The sequence below is a fragment of the Podarcis melisellensis genome, assembly GCF_964234715.1.
Source record: "Podarcis melisellensis genome assembly, chromosome: 13".
Lineage (NCBI taxonomy): Eukaryota > Metazoa > Chordata > Lepidosauria > Squamata > Lacertidae > Podarcis > Podarcis melisellensis.
In genome coordinates this window covers 18,743,147-18,764,974 of record NC_138545.1, presented here as the reverse complement: position 1 = coordinate 18,764,974, position 21,828 = coordinate 18,743,147, and the positions used below count along the sequence as shown (strand labels likewise).

Here is a 21,828-nt window from a genome sequence, read left to right as displayed (position 1 = left end):
CAATCCCAGGTGGCTGGATGAATCCAGCCTTTCTCCTTAATTGATAAGGTTCCTTGCCAACACAGGTGGGCAAGAAGCCTGCATTTGAACAACAAGGGTGAAGTCATTGTCTGGCCTACACACCGGGAATGGGGACCAAGGCATATTTTTGCCCTCTGGCAGAAGAAGGAATGCTAGATTAAACAAGTTATACTAGGGAAATTCAGAAGGAGAGTAGCAAAGGGGGCAAAAGGAAGTCCACATGGCCAACTTTGGAGGGGAGAGATCTCCTGCAGAGATCATGACTCTGGAGTGGAGCATAGGCTTGGGAAGACCTTCACCAGAAACCCTAAAGAGCCACTGCCAATCAGAATAGAGAATACTGGGCTCGATGGACCAAAGGCCTGATCTGGTGTAAGGCAACTTCCTATGTTCCTACTGAGATGGCATCAGGAGCTGGAGCCACTAGGCTGCTGTCAGCACCTGACATCCTTAGGCAGCTGCCAGGTCCCCTGTGCAGGGATCCCAATGTAGATGTCCACCCAGTGTCCTTTGAGGGACTCTGAGCAACAAAAGAAGGCTAGATTGAGCCACTCTTTTATTTTTCCACTCTGCTCTCAACCCAATGTTGCTCTGGAGCATTGTGGGAAAACTAAAGGGCTGAGAAACCCAGTTGCCCGCAACTGCTTGGAGGGGATACAGGCTCCTAAGCTTGCCAGGGCTCGCTGACAGAGGAAGGGGCTTACCAGAGGATTGTTTGCCCAGGACTCTCCTCAAAGCTAGCGATCACTCATGTGTGAAACTGCCATTGACTCATTTAGTTTAGTACTGTATACTATTGACTCCCAGCAGCTTGCCAAGGTCTCAAGACACTAGGAGCTGAACCGCAGAACGTCTGCATGAAAAGCAGGAGTTCTACCACTAAGACATCACCAGCAGTCCTCAGGGAAACCTCCTAAATTAACTCAGCATGTTACAGGCTGGTTTCAAAAAAAACAACCCCACTCTAGGTTGAGATAACTGGGGCGGGCTTTTAAAACTTGGAAGGGATGGGTCTTTACCTTAAAAGAGGGAATTTGGGTCCCACTCACACAAGCACACATACACAAATCAGTTGCGTTGGAAGGTTACTACTGGAGCACGAGTATAAACTAGAAATTGCATTTGTATTTTATTTTGTTCAGCAACTTTGTCCTGTATTTCTCTTACTCTTTATCCAACCGGTCATTCCTATCCTAGCAAAACTCTTCTTTGGTTTACCCTAATTGGACAAAAAAAGCGCATTGTGCTCATGAAGTAGGACACTGAGGTAAGCTGTCAGCTTTAGGGTACTGACTCTACGGAGATACCGATTCTTTATCTAATGGTCACATGCTTGAAAGGGCTCTGGGACTGAAGCCGGCACTGCTGCAGTTCCCCACAAGTACAAATTTTGAGAGAAATTTGCTTGCAACTTGGGATAGATGAGGCTGGGCACATACCTGATGCCCAGGTGTGAGTGAGTGGGAATTCACTGGTGCTGATTTGGCAATACAGAAAGCCTGGCCAAGGGTATCAGAAGAGTTTGTCACATTTGTGCAGCAGTGGGATTGGAGCTAGTGTCAGGAAAGACTGCTTTAAGAGGAAAGTCTGTCTGTCTGTCTGTCTCTCTCTCTCTCTCTCTCTCTCTCTCTCTCACACACACATGATTCTATGAATACACACAAACACATCCCTACACCTGCTCTTCAGGAATTATTATTTGCACACAGCCTTGGGTGTGAAGCACTATTTCAGCTCCTTGCTCTGCCATGAAGCTCACTGTGTGACCTTGGGAAAGACACAGTCTCTCAGCCTAACAACTTGGCTTCACAGGGCTGTTGTTATGAGCTGACAACTGCAAATCCCATCCTACATTGAAAAGTGTTACAGGCATTGTAAATAAGAGAAAGCTGAGGCTGAGCTGTAAGGAAAAGCCCAATATGGAAAGCAAACCACCCTGGCGAATTATTTGTGCAGGTCTTTTGACTAGCCAGGTGGCTTCTAACCAAGGAAGAACTGCCCCACTCCACAACTATCTTTGCTAACACTCAACTCCTCGCCCCCACCTGCATCTGGCTTCAGGACGTGGTTTGTTAGCAGATATAAAGAAGCAACTTCATGAGTCAAACCAGTGGACAGTCCAATGCAGTAATGTCTGTCCCGACATGTTAGGCAGGGTTGCCCAATATTTTTGACAAAGAGATGATGGGGACTTTACACAAGTAAAGCAGGTGCCACAACCACTGAGCTATGGCCCTTCTGGAAACTGCTCTGGCAGTTTCTGGAACCTTCCTTAGCTGCACCATAGAGAAAAACTCAATAAGCATTCCTCATGCTGAGAGGAGCCTCACCTAATGAATTTCTGGCTGACATGCAGCTGTTTTAAGGCACCAGAGGCTTGCCAGAAGAAATGTAAAAAAGGCTGCAAGACAAATTGTTGCTTTTTTTCAGCATTCAGGAACTTGACACCTCTCAATCTGCCAGAAAGGTTCTTCACCTCTGTTCTCAGAGGCAGCTCAAGACAGACAATGCAAAAATGCCACCCAGGCGAAAAGGACATCAAGTAAACTAAATCATTGCCAGTTTCATGCCTTTTAAAGTGTGGCACAACCTTGGACTTCATAACTGTTGGGTTATCCCCATGTGCTGTAACAAACATATAGTAGCACCTGCCCTCGTTCAAAAGGTAGGAGTCTGGTGCCACGTTGATGTGACCCTGAAATGCCATAGCCTGTGTTGCCTCTACTGTGGTGCCCCCTGCTGATGCCCTCCAACTTCTCAAGCTGCTGTTTCTCGTCTTCCTTGCCCTTTCAGCGCTGGCTTACTAACGTACAGCATCCAACTGTCACTGTCACCAGCAGCCAGCAGCTTCAGCTGCCCGCCACCAGAACCTGCCGGTGCGCTGCCTGCCTTGTCACATTATGGGATGCGACCCTCCCGCTCGACTGCACACAGCAAGTTTCTGGCTGAGCTGTGGCAGCCGGCAGGCTTCGGGACATGCTTGTTAGCAATTTATGATCCTGCTGAGGATAGATGGCAGCCTGCAGGGCTGGGATTCAAAGGAAACTGGGATTGCTGTAATCTCAGAGACACAAGGCGGGGGTGGGGCAGCGGAGAGAGCGCTGTACCAAGGCAAAAGCAATAGGGAGTCCTGTAGTGTGGATATCTGGCCAAGGCGAAGCACTGGTGCAAAACACAGGAGCTGCTGGGGTTGGGAACTGGTTTCCCAGTGAGCAAGTTTTGTCTCTACTTGGCAGCCCTTGGATAAAAGTTTCAACAGATTTTAAGAACTCTTTTTATTTGTTTCTTAAGCAGGCTTGTAAGTTATTTACCAAGTTGCTTATGGCGAGTTAGAATCCCCTTCACATTTGCAAACGAAAAGAAAATGGTTGGTGTTTGTTATTCTTAACAGAACTAAATCTAGCTATGCCTGGACAGGCAGATTGCAGCAGAGGGAGAGAAGCAAGGCAGGATCACCCTATCAACTCTGCTGAGAAATCAATTCCACCAGGCTTCCCCTCTCCCCCATCTATCATTCAGTCACATCCATTCCATCAGGTTTCAGCAGAGGGAGAGATGGGTTTGGCTCCTCTTCTGCTTGAACCATTTCTATTCCAGCTGGTTATTGTAAGAACTTTGCAATTTAGAACTAAAGTCTCAGTTTGCATGTTTTTTCTTCTTCCCTCGCAATCTCTTCTTTCGTGCCATGACTTTGTAACCCCGAGATCAGGGACTCTATTTCTGGGAACTCTGGGAACCTTTTCGGCTGAAAGGCCAGGTAAATATGTGATTAAGTCATTAAATAAATATTGTTCATATCTAGGAACAATTATGAACTTTTTAGCAAAACCGGGTAGTGGTGTTATTTTAAAGAATGGCATGTGCTACTGCTGAATGTCAGGTTTTCCCATGAATCTTTTAAATTAAAATGAACGTAAGAAGAGCCTGGATCAGGCCAAATGACACATTGAGTCTAGGAGCCTTTTTCTCACAGTGGTCAACCAGATGCCCGAAAAGAGCCGAGTGCAACAGCACTCTCCCGCTCCTCGGAGTTCCTGCAATTGGCATTCAGAGGACTACTGCCTCCAACAGTGTACATTCAGGTTTCTGTTGACACAAGGCTCTGAACTGAGACCTGAGTGTACACTGTTTGTACAGTGGAGAGGGCTCAGTAAGTATGAAAATTGGGGAACTCAATTGGGAGTTTCAATTTAAAATGTTGGGAGTGTATGCAAGAATAAGCAAAATCCACATTAATATAATGGACTAGGGTTGGTGAAAGGAGGTTATGCTGTGATTGAAGTATTGCTTTTGCCCTTTTATTTTATTTTCACCTAGTTGAGTATGCACTCAGTGACACAGGAGATTGCACAGTAAGGTTGTCACCTTTCTTTGTTTCGACAGGGACTTCTCATGTGTTTGACAGTAAAAAATTCAGATATTCTACAGTGGCATTGCCATGCAGCTGTTGAAGGCATACACCTTGAGGTGGTGGGCCTTTTGCTGCTCTCTCCTGCCATTTTTAAACCACTCAAGAGCAAGAGCATTTTGCTATTTTATCCTTTAAGTGTGTGTGTGTGTGTGTGTGTGTTTTGCTTTACACCTTAGGATCTAGAGGACTCTGACAACTCTGACTTGGCCAGATTAACCCCCCAAAACTTGACTCTGCCACTGCCAGATCTGTACTTAGCTCCACATCCAGCCACCATTTTTTTTATTTCAAAAGTTGGCAATGCCAAAACTTTGTGTGTTCCCACTGCCCCTGACACAAAAGTAAGGATTTTATAGTTCAAATTGTCCTCTCCTTGAAAGCTTCTTTTCTCAGCCACACCCATATCGGCTGGGTTCTGGGGAAATCTCTTTCAGTAAAAGGATACTACATATAATGACATCTCATACTTCTTAAATTCCTTGAGAGTTTGGTCAAAAATCCAAAATACAGAATTAGTGCAACTTTGTCAGCAGAATCTTCTAAAGTTCTCTACTCACACAGAGGCATAATCATTCGTAGCTGACTAAGTGAGCTGCTTCAATATAAACTCACCATGTAAGTACAGTACTCTTCTCTAGCAGGCAAGTCACACCAGTCCCTATGTCCTGCTGAAATCCAGTGGATAACCTTTTGAATAAGAAAAAGGGAGAAAGGTGAATGAGGTACTAACAAGCGCACTCCTATGTATTCCCTCAAAATTGAGCCCCATTGGACTCAATGATGATTACGCTCAGGTAAGTGCAGCATAAGCTAGGCAACTGTAGGAAAGGAGACTATTTGTGACTATTTTTATTTGGTTTTGTTTTACGTGGTGGAAAATGACATAGTTGAGGTCATACTGAATTCTGTCTTCCAAGAGCGGTTGGGATTAGAAATCATAGAGTTGTAGAGGCAGAAGGGACCCTGAGGATCATCTAGTCCAATCCCCTGCAATGCAGAAATATGCAGCTGCCCCATATGGGGATCAAACCTGCAACCTCTGTGGTATCAGCACCATTAATTTCTAAGAAAATAAATACTGCAGTTTGCACCTGCTAAAAAAAATCACCTCCTTTGACACAGTAATCCTGCCAGAAATCCCAAATGTTTGAGAGCTAGCTGTGGCTATTCAGGAACAGTCTGCCCATGCTCAGAGACACAAGTACTTATTATGCATATGCCATGGCTAAGGTCTAGTACTAAAAATAAACTAATGATCTAGTTTGCTTAGTATGGTTGGCTGCTTTTGTTCTTCTGTGTATATAAACTCCAAGTTTGTAATAAAAACCTTTAAACCACTTTCACGGATGCCTTACTCATGTACAGTGGTACCTCAGGTTAAGTACTTAATTCGTTCTGGAGGTCCGTACTTAACCTGAAACTGTTCTTAACCTGAAGCACCACTTTAGCTAATGGGGCCTCCTGCTGCCGCTGCGTGATTTCTGTTCTCATTCTGAAGTAAAGTTCTTAACCTGAAGCACTATTTCTGGGTTAGCAGAGTCTGTAACCTGAAGCGTATGTAACCTGAAGCGTATGTAACCCGAGGTACCACTGTATATATTAAATAAATCTGTCAGCAAATAAACTGGCCCTTTGATTGATGACAATGTTCCACTTACTGCCATATGAAGGACCATAGCTCAGTACAAGCCAAAGGTCCCTGGTTCGATCTGCAGCATCTCTGGGTGGAGTTGGGAGACTCTTGCCTGAAACCCTGGAGAGCAGCTGCCAGTCAGTGTAGACAATACTGAGCAAGATGGACCAATTGTCTGACTCAACATAAGGCAGTTTCCTATTTTCCTATCTCAGTAGTCAAAATTGCGCATTTGTGTGCGTTTTAACTAGATAATTAATTCATTGAAAGTGAGGCGAGAACAACGAGAGGATAGTGATTTTTAAGTGCTGTGAAGTAGAATAATTTATAGAATTACCACAGCTTAGTTTATGGAGAGAAAAGCAACAGGCGCCTGAAGTGGAGGATACCACTGAGCCTTTCAGTAGCACTTTAAAAACAAAATTTAAATAAATCAATAGGTCTGCGGTGAATAGTCGGTTGCCATGGTAATGGAACCAATTGCCCTTTTCTGAAATGGCGCTTCGGGATAGCGCTCTTTGTGGGGGAAGGGAAGTCCTCTGCCCTGTTCCAAGATGTCCTTTGATAAACTTGCCCACACTTAAAATGGCCGTTTCGGGAAAAAAAATTAATAGGTGCATCTGTATGTAGTGCACGGCCTCTTTAGAGACAGCGCGGCTGCCGACTGCCCTTTTCTAAGATGGTGGTAGTCCGGGAGTAGCGCCTCTCAAAATGGCGGCAGGCATCCTGTGCCCATACTCAAAATGGCGCTCACCTTTTACCGTGTTTTCAATGCGGAGTAAAGCCGCGCAAACCATAAAAACGGGCTACCGCCATTCCATCTTCCCACAACTCTGATTTCCAGCGCTGACTTTCAGAGAGAAACTTCTCTAATACTGCATTTATTTAAAACATCAGTTTCCCTTAATAAAGATGGCGGCATTCTTCTCTTTTAAAAAATGTGACTGGGTGCTAACGCTCAATACGGCTTCTAAACTCTCTTACCTAAAATATCTTAATTTGAATTCAAAGTGCGGAAGGAAGGCTTTGACCCGCTGAGTTACTAGGAGCAGGTTTTTTTGAACCCCAACCGTGAGAGGGAGAATGACTAACGTTTTTCAATATGGCCACCTGCTCCTTTTTCCTTTTAACTGAATTAGCGTTTCCCTTTTGAGAAACGTAGACTAAAAATTCTAGAGCGATCATTCCAATAGTCAAACACGGGACAATGATCGTTTTGACGTAATTTCCCCTCGGATGTCGAGTGAAAGTGATAGCAACCCATAGGATACAATGCAGAAATTCAGGAATATGTAGTGTAGCTATGGTTGGGCAGAAGCGTGCCCCAAAGTAGAATCTACCTGAAACGGGGTTTTATACTCTTAAGTTCTTGTTTTGTGTGACGAATGTGCGTGTCTGATTGTATAAAGTCTCAAAACATTTGCAAATTGTGCCGCAAATGCAAATCAAATACTCAGCCTCCTTTTTTATTCCTAACGGGTAGAATGGGGCGCTGAAGCTGAATAAGTTACAAGAACTCTGCAATTGAAGTCCAGGGATTTTATATTTAAAAATTAACGCTACACCGCATCCAGCCTTTGGCACAACAAGCACACTTTTAAACGGTGTTTAACAACTTTATTAATAATTTAATTTATTAATCACTTCCTATGAAACATCCCAAAGCGATTGATGATAAAAAAGGCATAGCTTCTTAGGGACAGAACTACCTAAACCGTATCGAAACTTATTCTTGTATGTTACTACAGTGGCAAGAATGTTACTTGCCATAAAATGCAAAGAAGCAAAGGAAGAATGGATACAAAAACTTACGGTATTTGCAGAAATGGCGAAAGAATAAGACAACAAGATAACACAATTTTCATAAAAGAATGGAAATGGTTTATTGAATATTTACAGATAAATTTTAAACAGATAAAAACATTGGCAGGATTATTGTAATAACCTGAAGTTTCATATATTTAAAGATGAATAAATGAGCAAATTAAGTTAATTTGGACATGCAGAAGATATTAAAAATAAATTTAATAAACCGTAGAAAGAGGGGGGAGAAAGTAAAGTTTTGAAATGTCAAAATGATTGCAAAATTAGTGAAGTGTATGTATAAACTTGAAAAGTAAATCTTTTTTTAAAAAAATAAGGAAGGTTCTCACCGGACGAAGTTATTTTGAAAAATCTTCCATACAAGATACACTTCAGCGGAATTTAAAGTGGTCTCTGGAATGCGCTTGCAACTCAAAAGTCAGAGCTTTACATGCAGTGAAGTCATACTAACGAGCTCCTCTAACAGAAATGTGGACACTGTAAATCGAAGTGCTCGCGTTAGTCTTCCATTTCTGCGTCTATGTTGAGTGTACGTCATCGAAGAAGGAAAAGGCATGCCGAGCCCATAGTGGGGCGTGGCTATGGAGAGCAGCTGCCCGCTTTCAAGATGGAGGAGCCCAGCACATGGGATGAGCCGAGCAGCGGCTCTAGTAGCAGCAATGAGGAGGATGAGGACATGGAAATGGAGGAGAAGGGGCAAGAAGAAGAGAAGGGTCGAGGGGGAGCTTATGTGCCAGGACAGGGGGCCCCTCCAGCACCTGGGGAAGAACTGGTGATGGACGAGGGTGCCTATCGCCTCTATCATCGTGCAGGCACAGGTCAGATCATGTATTGGAATAAGGGTGGGGGGTCTGTCTTTTTGGACTGGAAAGGAAGGGGACGCTTGCTAAGGTGAACGGGGAAGGATTCCAAGATTGTAGACAGGGAGGAATGGAGGTGGGAATTTGTCAGGGTATAGATGCATTGGTTCTTCGATGTGGGCCACACAGGGGTTAGTTTGGTTGTATAGGGGAGCCTGACTCCTAAAGACCTCAGCCACAAATATTATGGGAATGTGGCATGGCATGTGATGAGTGGCTGTAGGTTAGGAGCGTCCTTTAGGGGCCAGAAGATATGGGTGTGTGTGTGTGTGTGTGGACGCACGCAGGTGGCACTGTGGGTTAAACCACAGAGCCTAGGGCTTGCCAATCAGAAGGTTGGCAGTTCGAATCCCCGCGTTGGGGTGAGCTCCCGCTGCTCGGTCCCTGCTCCTGCCAACCTAGCAGTTCGAAAGCACCTCAAAGTGCAAGTAGATAAATAGGTACCGCTCCAGCGGGAAGGTAAACGGCGTTTCTGTGCGCTGCTCTGGTTCGCCAGAAGCGGCTTAGTCATGCTGGCCACATGACCCGGAAACTGTACGCCGGCTCCCTCGGCCAATAAAGCGAGATGAGCGCCACAACTCCAGAGTCGGTCACAACTGGAACATACATATATATATACATATACATACATATACATATACATATATATATATATATGCAGGTTTTGGTGTCCTCGGGTGTCTTCCCGTGTAAAAGTTGGGGTGTCTAGGCGACGTTTCGACGAGGTCTCACTCGTCATCTTCAGGCTGGTGCTTTCGGCTTCTTGTTACTGGAACAGAGCAGGATCTCAGTGTTTGAGTTCCTATAAATACTGTTGAGGGGGTGTGGTGTATAGCCTCCAATGTTCTGGGCAGAGAGGAAGTTCCCAGGCTAGTGTGCCTTTTCTTCTTTTGTTCCTTAATTACTTGAGGGATATCTTGAGTGATTTCTTGAGTGATATCCTGAGTACCACTTAGGTGGGTCATTAGGTGTGGATTAGTTGCTAAAGTCTTTGTGTCTTGACCTCTTGAACTTTGTGAAGACGAGTCGAAACGTCGCCTAGACACCCCAACTTTTACACGGGAAGACACCCGAGGACACCAAAACCTGCATTCCTGTACCCGTGAAAATCTACGAAAGCAAATATATATATATATATATATATATATAAAAATATATATGTATATATATATATGGTAGGTTTAAAGTGACAAGGGGTATGCACTGAATCTCATTTGTAGCAAACCCATGACCTCTTCATTCTCACCAGCCACGTTGGTAAAGTTGCAAAAGCTGTGGCTAAATAGTAAGATTCAAAACAGATTCCACTGCATGTTTTTTGCACAAAGTTAGTAATTGTGAGTACAGAATTTGGAGCTGAGGGTAGTGTCAGTCCTCCTGTTGTACTATTTATATCAAAAAGGTGAAACAAATATTAAAAACACCACAAAGCAATTTCAGCATAAATATTTCTGGCAGAAAGGCCTAAAACTAAATCCGCAGTAAATTTACATAGCATCATGTGTTGCATATGTGTATATGTTAAGATACAAACAATTGTTTGAATACGGCAAGGAAGGTTATTACTGTAAATCAACGTGATGAAGAAAACTCACAGTAGATATGGGGCAAAGAGGGGAATTGCCACAGAAAGGAATGCTGATGTCCCTGTGTCTCCTTTGACCCTGTGCAGGTTCCCCTTGCTTGAGCTTTGACATTTTGCGAGATGCTCTTGGAGAGAATCGAACCACCTACCCGCTGAGCCTTCTTCTTTGTGCTGGAACTCAGGCTGAAACTGCCAATGCCAACAGGTGAGTTTGTGAGGAGCTTGGCTTCCAGCAAGCCAGCTACACTTGTCCTACAGAAGCCAGGACAAGAGGGCCTGGCAGGGATGTGGGACCCCTGGCCTTCCCTTGTTAGACTCAGCTTTGCGGTCAGTTGTCTGGAATGCTGGGAACTGTAGTTCCCACCATTTCATAGAATCATAGAGTTGGAAGAGACCACAAGGGCCATCGAGTCCAACCCCCTGCCAAGCAGGAAACACCATCAGAGCACTCCTGACATATGGTTGTCAAGCCTCTGCTTAAAGACCTCCAAAGAAGGAGACTCCACCACACTCCCTGGCAGCAAATTCCACTGTCAAACAGCTCTTACTGTCAGGAAGTTCTTCCTAATGTTTAGGTGGAATCTTCTTTCTTGTAGTTTGGATCCATTGCTCCGTGTCCGCTTCTCTGGAGCAGCAGAAAACAACCTTTCTCCCTCCTCTGTGTGACATCCTTTTATATATTTGAACATGGCTATCATATCACCCCTTAACCTCCTCTTCTCCAGGCTAAACATGCCCAGCTCCCTTAGCCGTTCCTCGTAAGGCATCGTTTTTAGGCCTTGACCATTTTGGTTGCCCTCCTCTGGACACGTTCCAGTTTGTCAGTGTCCTTCTTGAACTGTGGTGCCCAGAACTGGACACAGTACTCCAGGTGAGGTCTGACCAGAGCAGAATACAGTGGCACTACCACTTCCCTTGATCTAGATGCTATACTCCTATTGATGCAGCCCAGAATTGCATTGGCTTTTTTAGCTGCTGCATCACACTGTTGGCTCATGTCAAGTTTGTGGTCAACCAAGACTCCTAGATCCTTTTCACATGTACTGCTCTCAAGCCCATGTCTCTCATTTTCTCTCCCCGCTCCCTGCAAATAGGCTGATGGTGATGAAGATGCACCACCTCTATGGGACCAAACGCGCTGGCAAGGATTCTTCAGGGTCAGAGAGTAGCAGCGACAGTGAAAGTGATGAAGACGAAGAGAAAAAACCCCAACTGGAACTGGCCATGGTCCCCCATTATGGGGGTATTAACAGAGTTCGGGTACGAACCATATTTCCTCCTGGTCTCTCACTCTGCTCTGGCAAAGTTCTCTACCTTAATGGTCTGTTGTTGTTTTGATAGGTGACAGAATTAGGTGGATCACAGATCGCAGCGGTTTGGTCTGAGAAGGGGCAGGTGGACATATACGACCTACAGCGCCCCCTCGTGGCCCTGTCCGACTCTCAAGCCATGGCAGCCTTTCTGCGAGAAGAGCAGGCCAAGATCAAACCCGTCTTCTCATTCACTGGGCATATGACGGAAGGATTTGCTGTGGACTGGTCTCCCAAGAAACCAGGTAATCAGCTGGGATGGAACGGGAATGGAGTTGGCAGAGCTGGGAACGTAGGCACAGGAGACCTGGACCGGCGGGACTGCAGTTCAGAATAACTTGTGCCTCACCTATTCCAGGGACTCTTTTGACTGGTGATTGCAACAAGAACATCCATCTGTGGACACCCAAGGAAGATGGATCATGGCTTGTAGACCAGCGGCCTTTCACAGCCCACACTGCATCAGTTGAAGACCTGCAGTGGTCCCCAAATGAAGCTACGGTGAGGAAGTGGTTTGATGGGTCCAGCTTGCTTTACAGTGAAAATTTCTGTGCTTGGGGAAATGTTAATGTGCTTCCTAATTACCTAGGACTTAAAGTATTTCAAATCAGCTAAGGCTGCATTTTTTATTTTTTAAAAAGGCAGTTGCCTATTATTTCTCTTGCATATGCTTGGCCACAAGGTTGGTTTAATGGAATCTGAAATCAGATTGGCCTTGATTTGTATTTTTAAAAAAGATATAGTCGAAGATCAGATCCCGGTGTCAGGTGAAGTTTTCCTTTGCAGGTGGGCTTGAATTTAAGCTGGTATTGTAAAGCAAAAATGTTCCTTTGCCCACACGATTTTACTTTCCTCACATGCTTTGAAATCAAGAATTTTCCTTTATGCTGCCTTTGTGGTTTGAAACCAAATTGTGTGGGCAAAAGAAGCAGGTCTTGTTGTCAGTTGCAGCTGCAAGCCCCACTTTCCTTAGGGGTTGGCTCTACTTGAAGTTCCTGAGTGGAACCAATTCCAGGGTAGCTTGCATTTGCCGCTACATTTCAAAGGAATTGAATGTAAGCCCCGCTTGTCAAAGAACAACTCCTGATCCTCTGCAGCTGTATTTTTACTTGACCCAGCTTGATAAGTCATCGGGTGGGGATTTCTTAGCGGTGGGGACTGCCTTACAGCGGCCATATTAAGACCCCTGCCAGGCCTAATGCTGTGCTCTGCCTTTGCAGTCAGAGGTAGTGATGCTTCTGACTACCAGTTGCTGCAAACCACAGGAGGGGAAAATGCTCTGGTTCTGCTTGCAGGCTTCTCATAGGCATCTGACTGGCCACAGGGAGCTGGGCTTGATTGGCCTGATCCAGCAGACTCTTCCTATGGTCTGAATTAGGCCTGCAGTACAGAGGTTCTCCACTGCATCCCTTTGCATGGCCTTTTCCACATTTCCTTTTACCTGTGTTCCACTGCACTGGATATACCTGTGCCTTTACTCCTTCCTATTCATTGTAGACAAAATCTCAAATTCTGCAAAAGCTTGACACGAACAGCACAGAATGAACATATTTATTATACGAAGAAAGTCAATGTACCTAGGCACTGCTTTGCTAACCTGAGCACAGGTCATTAAGCCAAGATTTGTAATTACCAGGTAACTGGCCAGATTCAGAACATCAGTGCACAAGTTTTGATGCTAAACTTCAACAAAAGTGCACAGGGGAAAGGCCGATTTAGACGACTTCATAAGGGTATACCGGAATTTGCATGGGGAACAAGGCCTGATGCAGGGACGTGAGAGCTCTCCGCTATGTTTAACCATAACAATTCTTTGCCCTTGTTCTTGGATCAGGTTTTTGCTTCCTGCTCAGCGGATGCCTCCATCCGCATCTGGGATACACGGGCACCACCGGGGAAAGCCTGCATGCTGACCGCCAGCCAGGCGCATGATGCAGACGTCAACGTCATCAGCTGGAATCGAAACGAGCCCTTCATCGTCAGTGGTGGCGATGATGGGATCCTCAGGATCTGGGACCTCAGGCAGTTCCAGGTTAGAAATCGCTGTCAAAATATGTTAGGGAAAACCTTTGGATCAGGAGTTGGCAACCTAAGGCCCATGGGCCACAAGTAGCCCACAGGAGTCGTTTAAGCTGCCCACGAGCCGAGCCACTCGCTCGGCGAGTCCCCGCATGCTGCGCTAAAGCAGCACTGGAAATTGCAGTCGCGCTCGTTCATGCACACATGCGATTTGGCCCACGGAGGTATCTCTGCTGGAGTGAACTGGCCCAGGCGAGGTAAACCTTGCCAACCCCTGCTTTAGATGTTGCTGAACTACAACTCCCATCAGCCCCAGTGAGCATGGCCAGGGATGATGGGAGTTGTAGTTCAGCAACATTTGGAGGGACAAAGGTTCCCCACACCTGTACACATTATTTCCCCTTCAAATCTTCTTCACAAGCAATAGCCCTCAAACTCAGCCCTTCTTTTGTCCTCCCCTTTCTCTGCAGAAAGGGTCAGCTGTCGCCACCTTCAAGCAGCACACGGCACCCATCACGTCCGTCGAATGGCACCCTACAGACAGCGGCGTGTTTGCAGCCTCCGGTGCCGATGACCAGGTGACGCAGTGGGACTTGGCTGTGGAGCGAGACGAGGAAGCAGAGGCCAAGGACCCAGCTTTGGCCTCCATCCCACCCCAGCTACTGTTTGTTCACCAGGGAGAGAACGACATTAAGGAGCTGCATTGGCATCCGCAGTGCCCTGGCACCCTCGTCACCACAGCCCTATCTGGCTTCAACATCTTCCGGACTATCAGCGTCTGAGGGAGAGCAAGGCTTTCAAAATGGCCGCCTGGGGTTTGCGGACCTGTTGCTAAGAGAGGTGCTAAGCCGCAGTACCCTTTGTTGCTTCTTTCAAGATGGCTGCAGTCTCTCCTCCCTGTGGACTCTAAAGCCTTCTTTAAAAATGGGTTCTTTTGTTGGTTTAATAACTAACTTTTGTTTTTGGAATAGGTCTTCACAGCTGCCCCGATTAAGCTTTGCAGTCTTTTGATGAGGTCATCACCTCTCCCTGTCATCCCGTTAATGAGTGATAATGATTAGAATAGCCTTTGCTCTGGTTTATCTACACTCATTCCTCGAACAAATCGGATGATTCAGTTCTCATTTAGATATATCCACTCCGCTATGGGAAGAGTTCAAAACAGACTTAATGGCTTTTTCTCTGTGTGGGAACTATCCAAACGTACCATGTATAAAACAGTTTGCAAGCATCTGCTTAACTGTTCATCAGAGCCTACCACTGATGCTATGGGGGGGGGGGGCGGAGAGGAAATTGTTTGTAAAGAATAATGTATTTTAAATAAATATAAATTATTTTGGAGGGAAGGTGGAAACCCCGTCAACATTTTGACAGGCTGCATTTTTCTTGTTTTACCTCTGTACAAGCTGGGACATATTAAGCCCGCAGCCCTGCACCAGCCATGCAGAGAGAGCCCAGCAGGGGCTCTCTAAGCCTGATCCATTTGCCACTTACTGAAAACAGAGAAGAACTGGGGGGCAGTATTACCCTACAATAATTTCTCTGATCATGTATAATACAGACTACATGATGAGGCAGGGCTTTTTTATAATTGTATTTTTTATGTCGTGAGCTGCTCTGAGAACCACGAGTGATACACAAATTTAATAAAAATTAATTTTTCAAAGTGGAAGCTAGGAATTCCCTTTGCCCCGTGTCGCTAAGAGCCAGTGTGGTGTAGTGTCGGACCAGGATCTGTGAGACCAGGGTTCAAATCCCCACTTGGGCTTGGCGCTCACTGTGGGTAACCCTAAGTCAGTCACTGCCTTCCAGCCTAACCTACTGCCCAGGATTGTTGTGGGGATTAAATGAGGGGGAGAACAATTTATGCCACCTTGAACATCCCGGAGAAAATGGTGGGATATAAATGCAAGAAACAAATAGGCCTGTGCCTCCCTTAGCCCCTCATGCCAGAGAGGAGGGTGTCCCTGCTTTCTTATCTGGCCTCAGGAAATCTGCCTAGGTCACATACCCCTTTCCCTAGGTCAGATCCCATCACCTTTCCTCCACACCTTTCTTGTGTGGCTGATGTGCTCTTGAAGTATGATGCCTCTTGCTCACCTGCGTGGGAAGAGGGGTTTGTAGTTGCAAGCAGAGAGGCCTCTGCCTGAATGTAAAGGTAAAGAGACCCCTGACCATTAGGTCCAGTCGTGGCCGACTTTGGGGTTGCAGCGCTCATCTCGCTTTATTGCTGAGGGAGCCGGCGTACAGCCTCCAGGTCATGTGGCCAGCATGATTAAGCTGCTTCTGGCGAACCAGAGCAGCGCACGGAAACTCCATTCACCTTCCCACTGGAGCGGTACCTATTTATCTACTTGCACTTTGACATGCTTTCGAACTGCTAGGTTGGCAGGTGCAACGAGAGCTCACCCCGTCGCTGGGATTCGAACCGCCAACCTGATCAGCAAGTCCTAGGCTCTGTGGTTTAACCCACAGCACCACCCGCATCCCCCCGCCTGAATGTAGCTTTCAATAAATAAAGGAAGACTCACAGCTGTTGCTCTGGCCCCACCAATTCACCACAGGCTGCTCACCCCCCACAAAGGTTGCCTATGGAGGAATGTGGCCTTTGGGCTGCAAAAGGTTTCCCCTGATAAGGCTCGAATCTCTTCCCTTTATTTCTGAGCACGCACAAACCTTGTCTCCGGGCAGCTGGAAAAAGACAAATTACACTAGTGCAGAGACGCTGCCAAAGTCAGTCCAAGTATTTCTCCTTGGCCATCTTATTTATGTACACAGAGCTGCCCTCCATGAGACATTCGCACATGGAGATGTCTGCTGGGAGACTACACACACCGACAGTCATTTGCACAATTGTAATGTGGAGGGTGAACTGTAAACAAAGTAAGAGAACAGCCGGAGTAGACTGTGCTATAATAGCTGAAGCCCAGCCCCGCGCCACTGTCGGAACGGCAACCGTAAATGACCACTGGCATCCTGTTCTCACTGCATCCCACTCCACTGCAAGGACGTAAAGACTGCAGTCCCATCCTGGTCCACCGAACACAGCAGCACCGTCTTCTTCACGTTGGTGCCGAGGCGTCCTGCGCTGACAACATCACACAGGGAGAGAGGGGTGTCTTTAGAGACACACAGGGCAATGTAATGGGCATGGAAACGCATGGGGTCACCTGTAGGAGGGAGGGAGAAAGGCGAGGTTAGAAGAGGGAAATAGCCCGTTGGCTTCCTCCCTCCTTAACAATCGCTCTTCATTCTAGAACGAAGCCGTTTTGAATGTTGCCGTAGCAAAAAATGTCCTCGAGTCAAGGAAAGGGCAAGTCTTTTTTCCTAAGGTTAGCAGCAACCACTACCTGCCCAGCAAGAACCCTGGGAGCAGCAGCACTGCAAAAAAAAGGGGGGGCTAAGTGCTTGGGATTTTGTAAGTTTGTGGCAGGCGGGCAAAGTCCCTTCTACCATCAGACCACTGTCAATACCAGGGGTGGGGAACTTTTCGGCTGTGTGGGCCAAATCTTTCAGGCATCAAATCCACCTATCACATGATGACATCATCATGATGTCACCCACGTGTCAAATGCATAGCTTTGCAAGTCTTCCTACTTTAAACACTCGATTTCAGAAGACTATGCTGGCTGGCAGTGGCTCTCTAGGGTTTCAGAGAGAACTTCCTGCCTGGAAGGCAACTGGAATAACATGGCAAGAACCTTGCACAGAGGCATTCAACCCTGCTATAATTTGTTGTATAGTCCCACTTCAGAGTTCTATCTACACACACATGTTCTTTAATTTCTGCACTTCCCTTCATCCCAAGGAGATTTCAGGGCAATGCACAGCAAACCAAAGAAATGCAGTATTTTATTCTGTAGACATTACTCCTCAAACCATTAGAGTACTCCTGCCTTCCCCATTTTCAGCAGACCTGTATTCACTATAGAAAAAGGAAGGCTGCTATTCACTGCAAAGCAGAACAGGACTCTGAATCCCTGTGTGCAAGGACAGAGGGAAGCATTTGTTTATTCAAGACGGGGCCAGGAATCCTGCCTGCCTCTTTAAATGCCTCTCACCCTTTCAATAGAGGGCCGACTAGGCCTTTCAGCAAATATTCCATTCACTCCTGGGCTAAGAGGCAAAAACGCAGGATAAGATTGCTCAGCTTTTTATTATTCGTATTTGCCTTTGTGACGCAGGGGAGCATTGATATCATGCTCTCTGCTCAGAGGGGCAGACTCTGAAAACCATAGCATTTGTCACACACACACACACAGCTTGGATTCTCCAAGATCCACAAGCCTGCCACTACCTGGATAAACAAGGAAGTCGCCCCCAAATTTGCTCCCACTGGTGACGTAGTAGCCCCGTTCCCAAAGATTCTGGAAAATGCGGTAACGTAGCTCGTGGTCCTCCTGTCCAGCATAAGGCCAGTCTTGGGATTGGACATGCCAGTCCACCTCTTCTTCTGGGCCTGGATGTACTCGTTCTGTTGGGAGCTGGACCATCATAGATTGTCGAGGAAGCACAAAGGTGGATTCCGGTTCTGCAGGAGGATCTGGAAATATAATACAGAGTGGCTTGTAACCGGGCTACCTTAAGGACTACCTTCTTCCATGTATTCCCTCCTGTGGCTGTGGTCCTTGTCTAGTCATTACCACCAACAGCCTGAGCTATAACAGATAGGTACCAGAGCAGGACCTTCTTGGTTGTGGTGCCAAGATTAAGCAAAGCTCTCCCCAAGGGAAGCCCACTTAGATCCTTCCTTTAAGTATTTCCTTATTCAGCTAAGATGTGGTTAGACATCTAGTTAGCCACTGAGAACAAAAAGCTGGACTAGAGGAGCTACTGGCCTGATGCAATAGACTCTTCTTTCATGGCTTTTTACAGAGCCGTTTGGGGAAAGCTGGCTATTACGCTTTTCTTTGCCGGTGCTCCAAAAAAGCAGGCAGGCTGGTTTCCCTTGCCGCATCTTGAAAACAGCCCTGCTGGATCAGGCTGAAGGCCTAACTAGTAGAGCATCCTGTTCTCACAGTAGCCAGCCAGGAAGTGGGAAGCCCATAAGCTGGACCCAAGCTCAAGAGCCCTCTCCCCTCCTGCAGTTTCCAGCAACTGGCATTCAGAAGCATTGTTGCCTCCAACTGTGGAGGCAGAGCATAGCTCTCCTGACTACAGGAGCTCAGTTGGTAGAGCATGAGACTCTCAATATCAGGGTTGTGGGTTCGAGCCCCACGTTGGGCAAAAATATTCCTGCATTGCAGAAGGTTGGACTATTTATTTTTATTTTTTATTTATATACCACCCTATACCCGGAGGTCTCTGGGTGGTTCACAGAACAAAATCAAAATATATAATCAAAATAAAAACAATAACCCAGTAACACCCCCCTTGGGGTGTCTTCACACTCCACAACTCTATGACTAGTAGCCACAGGCAGTCTTACTCTCCATGAATTTGTCTAATCCTCTTCTAAAGCCAACCAAAAATCTGTCATTATTGTGCCCTGAGTGCTACTGCCACAACTGAGGAGAAAATATTTTTCTCTGTCCTCCATAGGTTCTGGGACTCCCACTCCCATCAGCCCCAGCCAGCACTGCCAATGGTCAGGGATGATGGGAGTGGAGTCCAGGAACATCCGGAAAACCACTGTTTCCTCACCCCTAACCTATACCAGTCATAGTTTAGTCCTCCTGCAAGGGACGCTGGTGGTCTATGGTCTAAACCACTGAGCCTCTTGGGCTTGCAGACTAGAACACCAGCAGTTCGAATCCCTGTGACGGAGTGAGCTTCAGTTGCTCTGTTCCAGCTCCTGCCAATCTAGCAGTTCGAGAGCACACCAGGCAAGTAGATAAATAGGTACCACTGCGGTGGGAAGGTAAACAGCGTTTCTGTGCGCTCTGGTTTCTGTCACGGTATCCCGTTGTGCCAGAAACTGTTTAGTCATGCTGGCCACATGACCCAGAAAGCTGTCTGTGGACAAACGCCGACTCCGTCGGCCTGAAAGCGAGATGAACACCGCAACCCCACAGTCGCCTCTGACTGGACTTAACCTTCCAGGAGTCCTTTAAGTTACCCCCTGCAGCTTCCTGGGGCACTTCCAAATAAAGCAAAATAGTTGCCACATAGCAAATATTGACGCTCACCTCCCTCTTCCTGCCGCCGTTTCTTTGCTCGGCCCTGGGCTATACGTTCTGAAAGAGTACCCAGCACAGCTTTCCTCTGTTCAGCCGCCAGCCGAACCTGCTCCTGATAGCTCTCCTCTTGCTCGTTTTGGTAGGTGGCCACCTCCTCAAGGGCTGAAGGATCCTGCAGACACAGAGAAGCAAGTTCAGCTCTGCCCTTTCTCTGACCACATCCACACCATGCATATAAATCACCCACGGGCACACACGTCCACAGAGACCTTCCCTGGTGCCCACTGGGTCCTCATGCCACCCCAATGAAATTAGGCTTGAAATAAGTATTCTGTTTTAGCCAATATAATAAGTTGCAGTGTGCGCTCAGTTGCAGCGTGTGTATGGGGCCCACAACAGTGCCTCTGGTTTGCAAATGTGCCCTGGTGTTCAAAAAGGGTGGTGGCCCATGATCTACACTGCACAATTTGCAGCAATTAAGCAGAGCATCCTTCGCTTTGGCTCCAGGTTTAGGGTTTTTGGTTTTTTTAAAGAGAACTAGCAACGATTGGTTGAACCATCACCTGGCTTTTATCATCTCGAAGGGGTTGGGACGCTGTGTTTTTGAACAAGGCTGCCAACCCCTTTTCTGCCAGTAGCCGGACCTCTTCTGGGAGCAGCTGCAGGGGCAGCCCCAGCCGCACATTCTGCCGCGGCTTCCGAGCTAACGCTCCAACCAGTGTGCCGACAATACGATGCTCCTCCCGCAATCTCCGCACATCAGCAGCATTCCACACAAAAGCCTTTCCCTCCAAGATATGGATTCGGATCATGCCTCGGCCTGTACCTGTGCTTCCCTGAGAAGATGGGGAAGGAACAACCACAAAAATACTATAACAATCACTTGACTTCAAGATTTTTTGGGAGGGTGGTGGGATCCACTCCTTTGAAAGGTTTTGCCAGCAGCCTTTGGGGTAAAGGCAATTGGTTGTCGGAGGTTCTTATACTAAGCACTGAAATGTACCTAAAATGGCAGAGGCAGGTTACTTTACATATCACCTTTTTAAAAAACAAGTGGGTTGGCTTTACTCTGCTCTCTCCACTATTTAATAGGTTTGTAATTTATGTAAATAGTTTTATTGTTTATAAGGCTTCTCTTATGCTGATCTATGGGCTACTTTTAAAATGAGGCTGCATTTTAAATTGCATTTTAACCTTTATTTTAAATTGGGGTTTTTCCCCTATTATGTTTTTACCGTAATTTTACTGGTGTTAGCTGCCCTGAGCCCAGCTCTGGGCAGGGAGAGCTGGGTATAAATAAAATTTATTATTATTATTATTAAGCAGCATAATCTCTCTGCTCCCAGAACCCAAAAGGATATGTTGCCAATCTCTTCTCTCTCCCTTAACAGAAACACAGCAGCAATACAATGACTGGTCCTGGGACATAAATAAGAATAAAATGGGTGGCAAGGTGGGGGGATGCTTGGGGTGCCTGCAGTGGATTGGTTGGCACCTCTCTGGAATAAACTGTTTTATGCAAAGGGAAGCAAATACATGCAAATACATGCATATTGCACCGTAAGTCTGAAACTACACACACACTTAACTAGGCAATAAGCTTCAAGTTTCAGACAACAGCGATCATTATGACCAGCGGACCTTACGTCTGATCTTCGGATGAAGGTCAGTATACAAATTTAAGTAATTTTTTATTAATTATTATTATTTATTATTATTATTATACCAGATGAAGAGTAAGCTGCTAATAAAGGTTGGGACGATGTACTCTCCCTCCCCTGGCTGACACAGCTTCTCCGTTTCCTACAACATCACCCCAAAATCAAGACCCTTCCCTAAATCACCAACACCCCTGCCCCTTCCTCCTTCCCAGGACCCAGGAGTCCTAACACCCTCCCCAACCCGTTTTAATCCCATAAACCACTTTCACACCGGGTCGCCTTTTGCTTTTAAACCATGAGGTTCCTCTTGCGTGATAATCCCGAAGATATTTTCCTCCCCTTAGTCCCCGCCCCCTTGCTCTAAATGACCCTCCAATCACTCTTT

At 46.4% G+C, this 21,828-nt stretch overlaps 2 protein-coding genes and 1 long non-coding RNA gene across 16 annotated transcripts in view; 1 reads left to right on the top strand and 2 right to left on the bottom strand.

The window, feature by feature from the left end:
- The window catches only part of LOC309355334, a 114,687-nt gene extending 107,054 nt beyond the window's left edge, over nt 1–7,633 (bottom strand). For 3 of the 11 annotated variants that reach the window (XR_014162488.1, XR_014162489.1, XR_014162490.1), the window contains exons 1-2: nt 7,050–7,616; nt 5,045–5,119 (exon numbers count right to left, since the gene is read on the bottom strand). This is a non-coding gene — a long non-coding RNA (uncharacterized lncRNA). Of the gene's footprint in view, nt 1–1,126; nt 1,241–5,044; nt 5,120–7,049 lie in introns of those variants that run through there. The other 8 variants (XR_014162492.1, XR_014162493.1, XR_014162495.1 and 5 more) reach the window with 7 other exon arrangements.
- GRWD1 (glutamate rich WD repeat containing 1) overlaps nt 1–15,031 on the top strand; it is a 33,913-nt gene extending 18,882 nt beyond the window's left edge. The window contains exons 1-7 of one of the 2 annotated variants that reach the window (XM_081885992.1): nt 8,395–8,707; nt 10,422–10,539; nt 11,429–11,594; nt 11,676–11,889; nt 12,003–12,145; nt 13,479–13,676; nt 14,134–15,031. In XM_081885992.1, the coding sequence (XP_081742118.1) occupies nt 8,410–8,707; nt 10,422–10,539; nt 11,429–11,594; nt 11,676–11,889; nt 12,003–12,145; nt 13,479–13,676; nt 14,134–14,445 (1,449 nt within the window). In that variant the 5' untranslated portion in view covers nt 8,395–8,409 and the 3' untranslated portion in view covers nt 14,446–15,031. Of the gene's footprint in view, nt 1–8,394; nt 8,708–10,421; nt 10,540–11,428; nt 11,595–11,675; nt 11,890–12,002; nt 12,146–13,478; nt 13,677–14,133 lie in introns of those variants that run through there. The other variant, XM_081885993.1, reaches the window with a different exon arrangement.
- Nucleotides 15,032–16,286: 1,255 nt separating this feature from the next.
- TSEN34 (tRNA splicing endonuclease subunit 34) lies at nt 16,287–21,794 on the bottom strand. Of its 3 annotated transcripts, none has more exons than XM_081886073.1 (5): nt 21,715–21,794; nt 20,346–20,618; nt 19,792–19,954; nt 17,961–18,206; nt 16,287–16,833 (listed from the first exon to the last, which is right to left on the bottom strand). In XM_081886073.1, the coding sequence occupies exons 2-5, from the start codon at nt 20,592–20,594 to the stop codon at nt 16,646–16,648; spliced, it is 846 nt and encodes a 281-aa protein (XP_081742199.1). In that variant the 5' UTR covers nt 20,595–20,618; nt 21,715–21,794; the 3' UTR covers nt 16,287–16,645. The 3 variants fall into 3 exon arrangements, with proteins under 3 accessions (XP_081742199.1, XP_081742201.1, XP_081742200.1); XM_081886075.1 differs by having other exon boundaries at nt 20,346–20,602; nt 21,713–21,777; XM_081886074.1 differs by lacking the exon at nt 21,715–21,794 and adding an exon at nt 21,509–21,647.
- Nucleotides 21,795–21,828: the final 34 nt, after the last annotated feature.

What these genes read in the sequence shown, in the direction of transcription:
- TSEN34 (XM_081886073.1), bottom strand. Translation starts at nt 20,594, where the DNA reads ATGATCCGAATCCATATCTTGGAGGGAAAGGCTTTTGTGTGGAATGCT. An exon ending in ACGGCGGCAGGAAGAGGGAG is followed by an intron (nt 18,207 to 19,791) that starts GTGAGCGTCAAT and finishes TTATATTTCCAG; the next exon opens with ATCCTCCTGCAGAACCGGAA. An exon ending in CGACTTCCTTGTTTATCCAG is followed by an intron (nt 16,834 to 17,960) that starts GTAGTGGCAGGC and finishes TCCCTCCTACAG; the next exon opens with GTGACCCCATGCGTTTCCAT.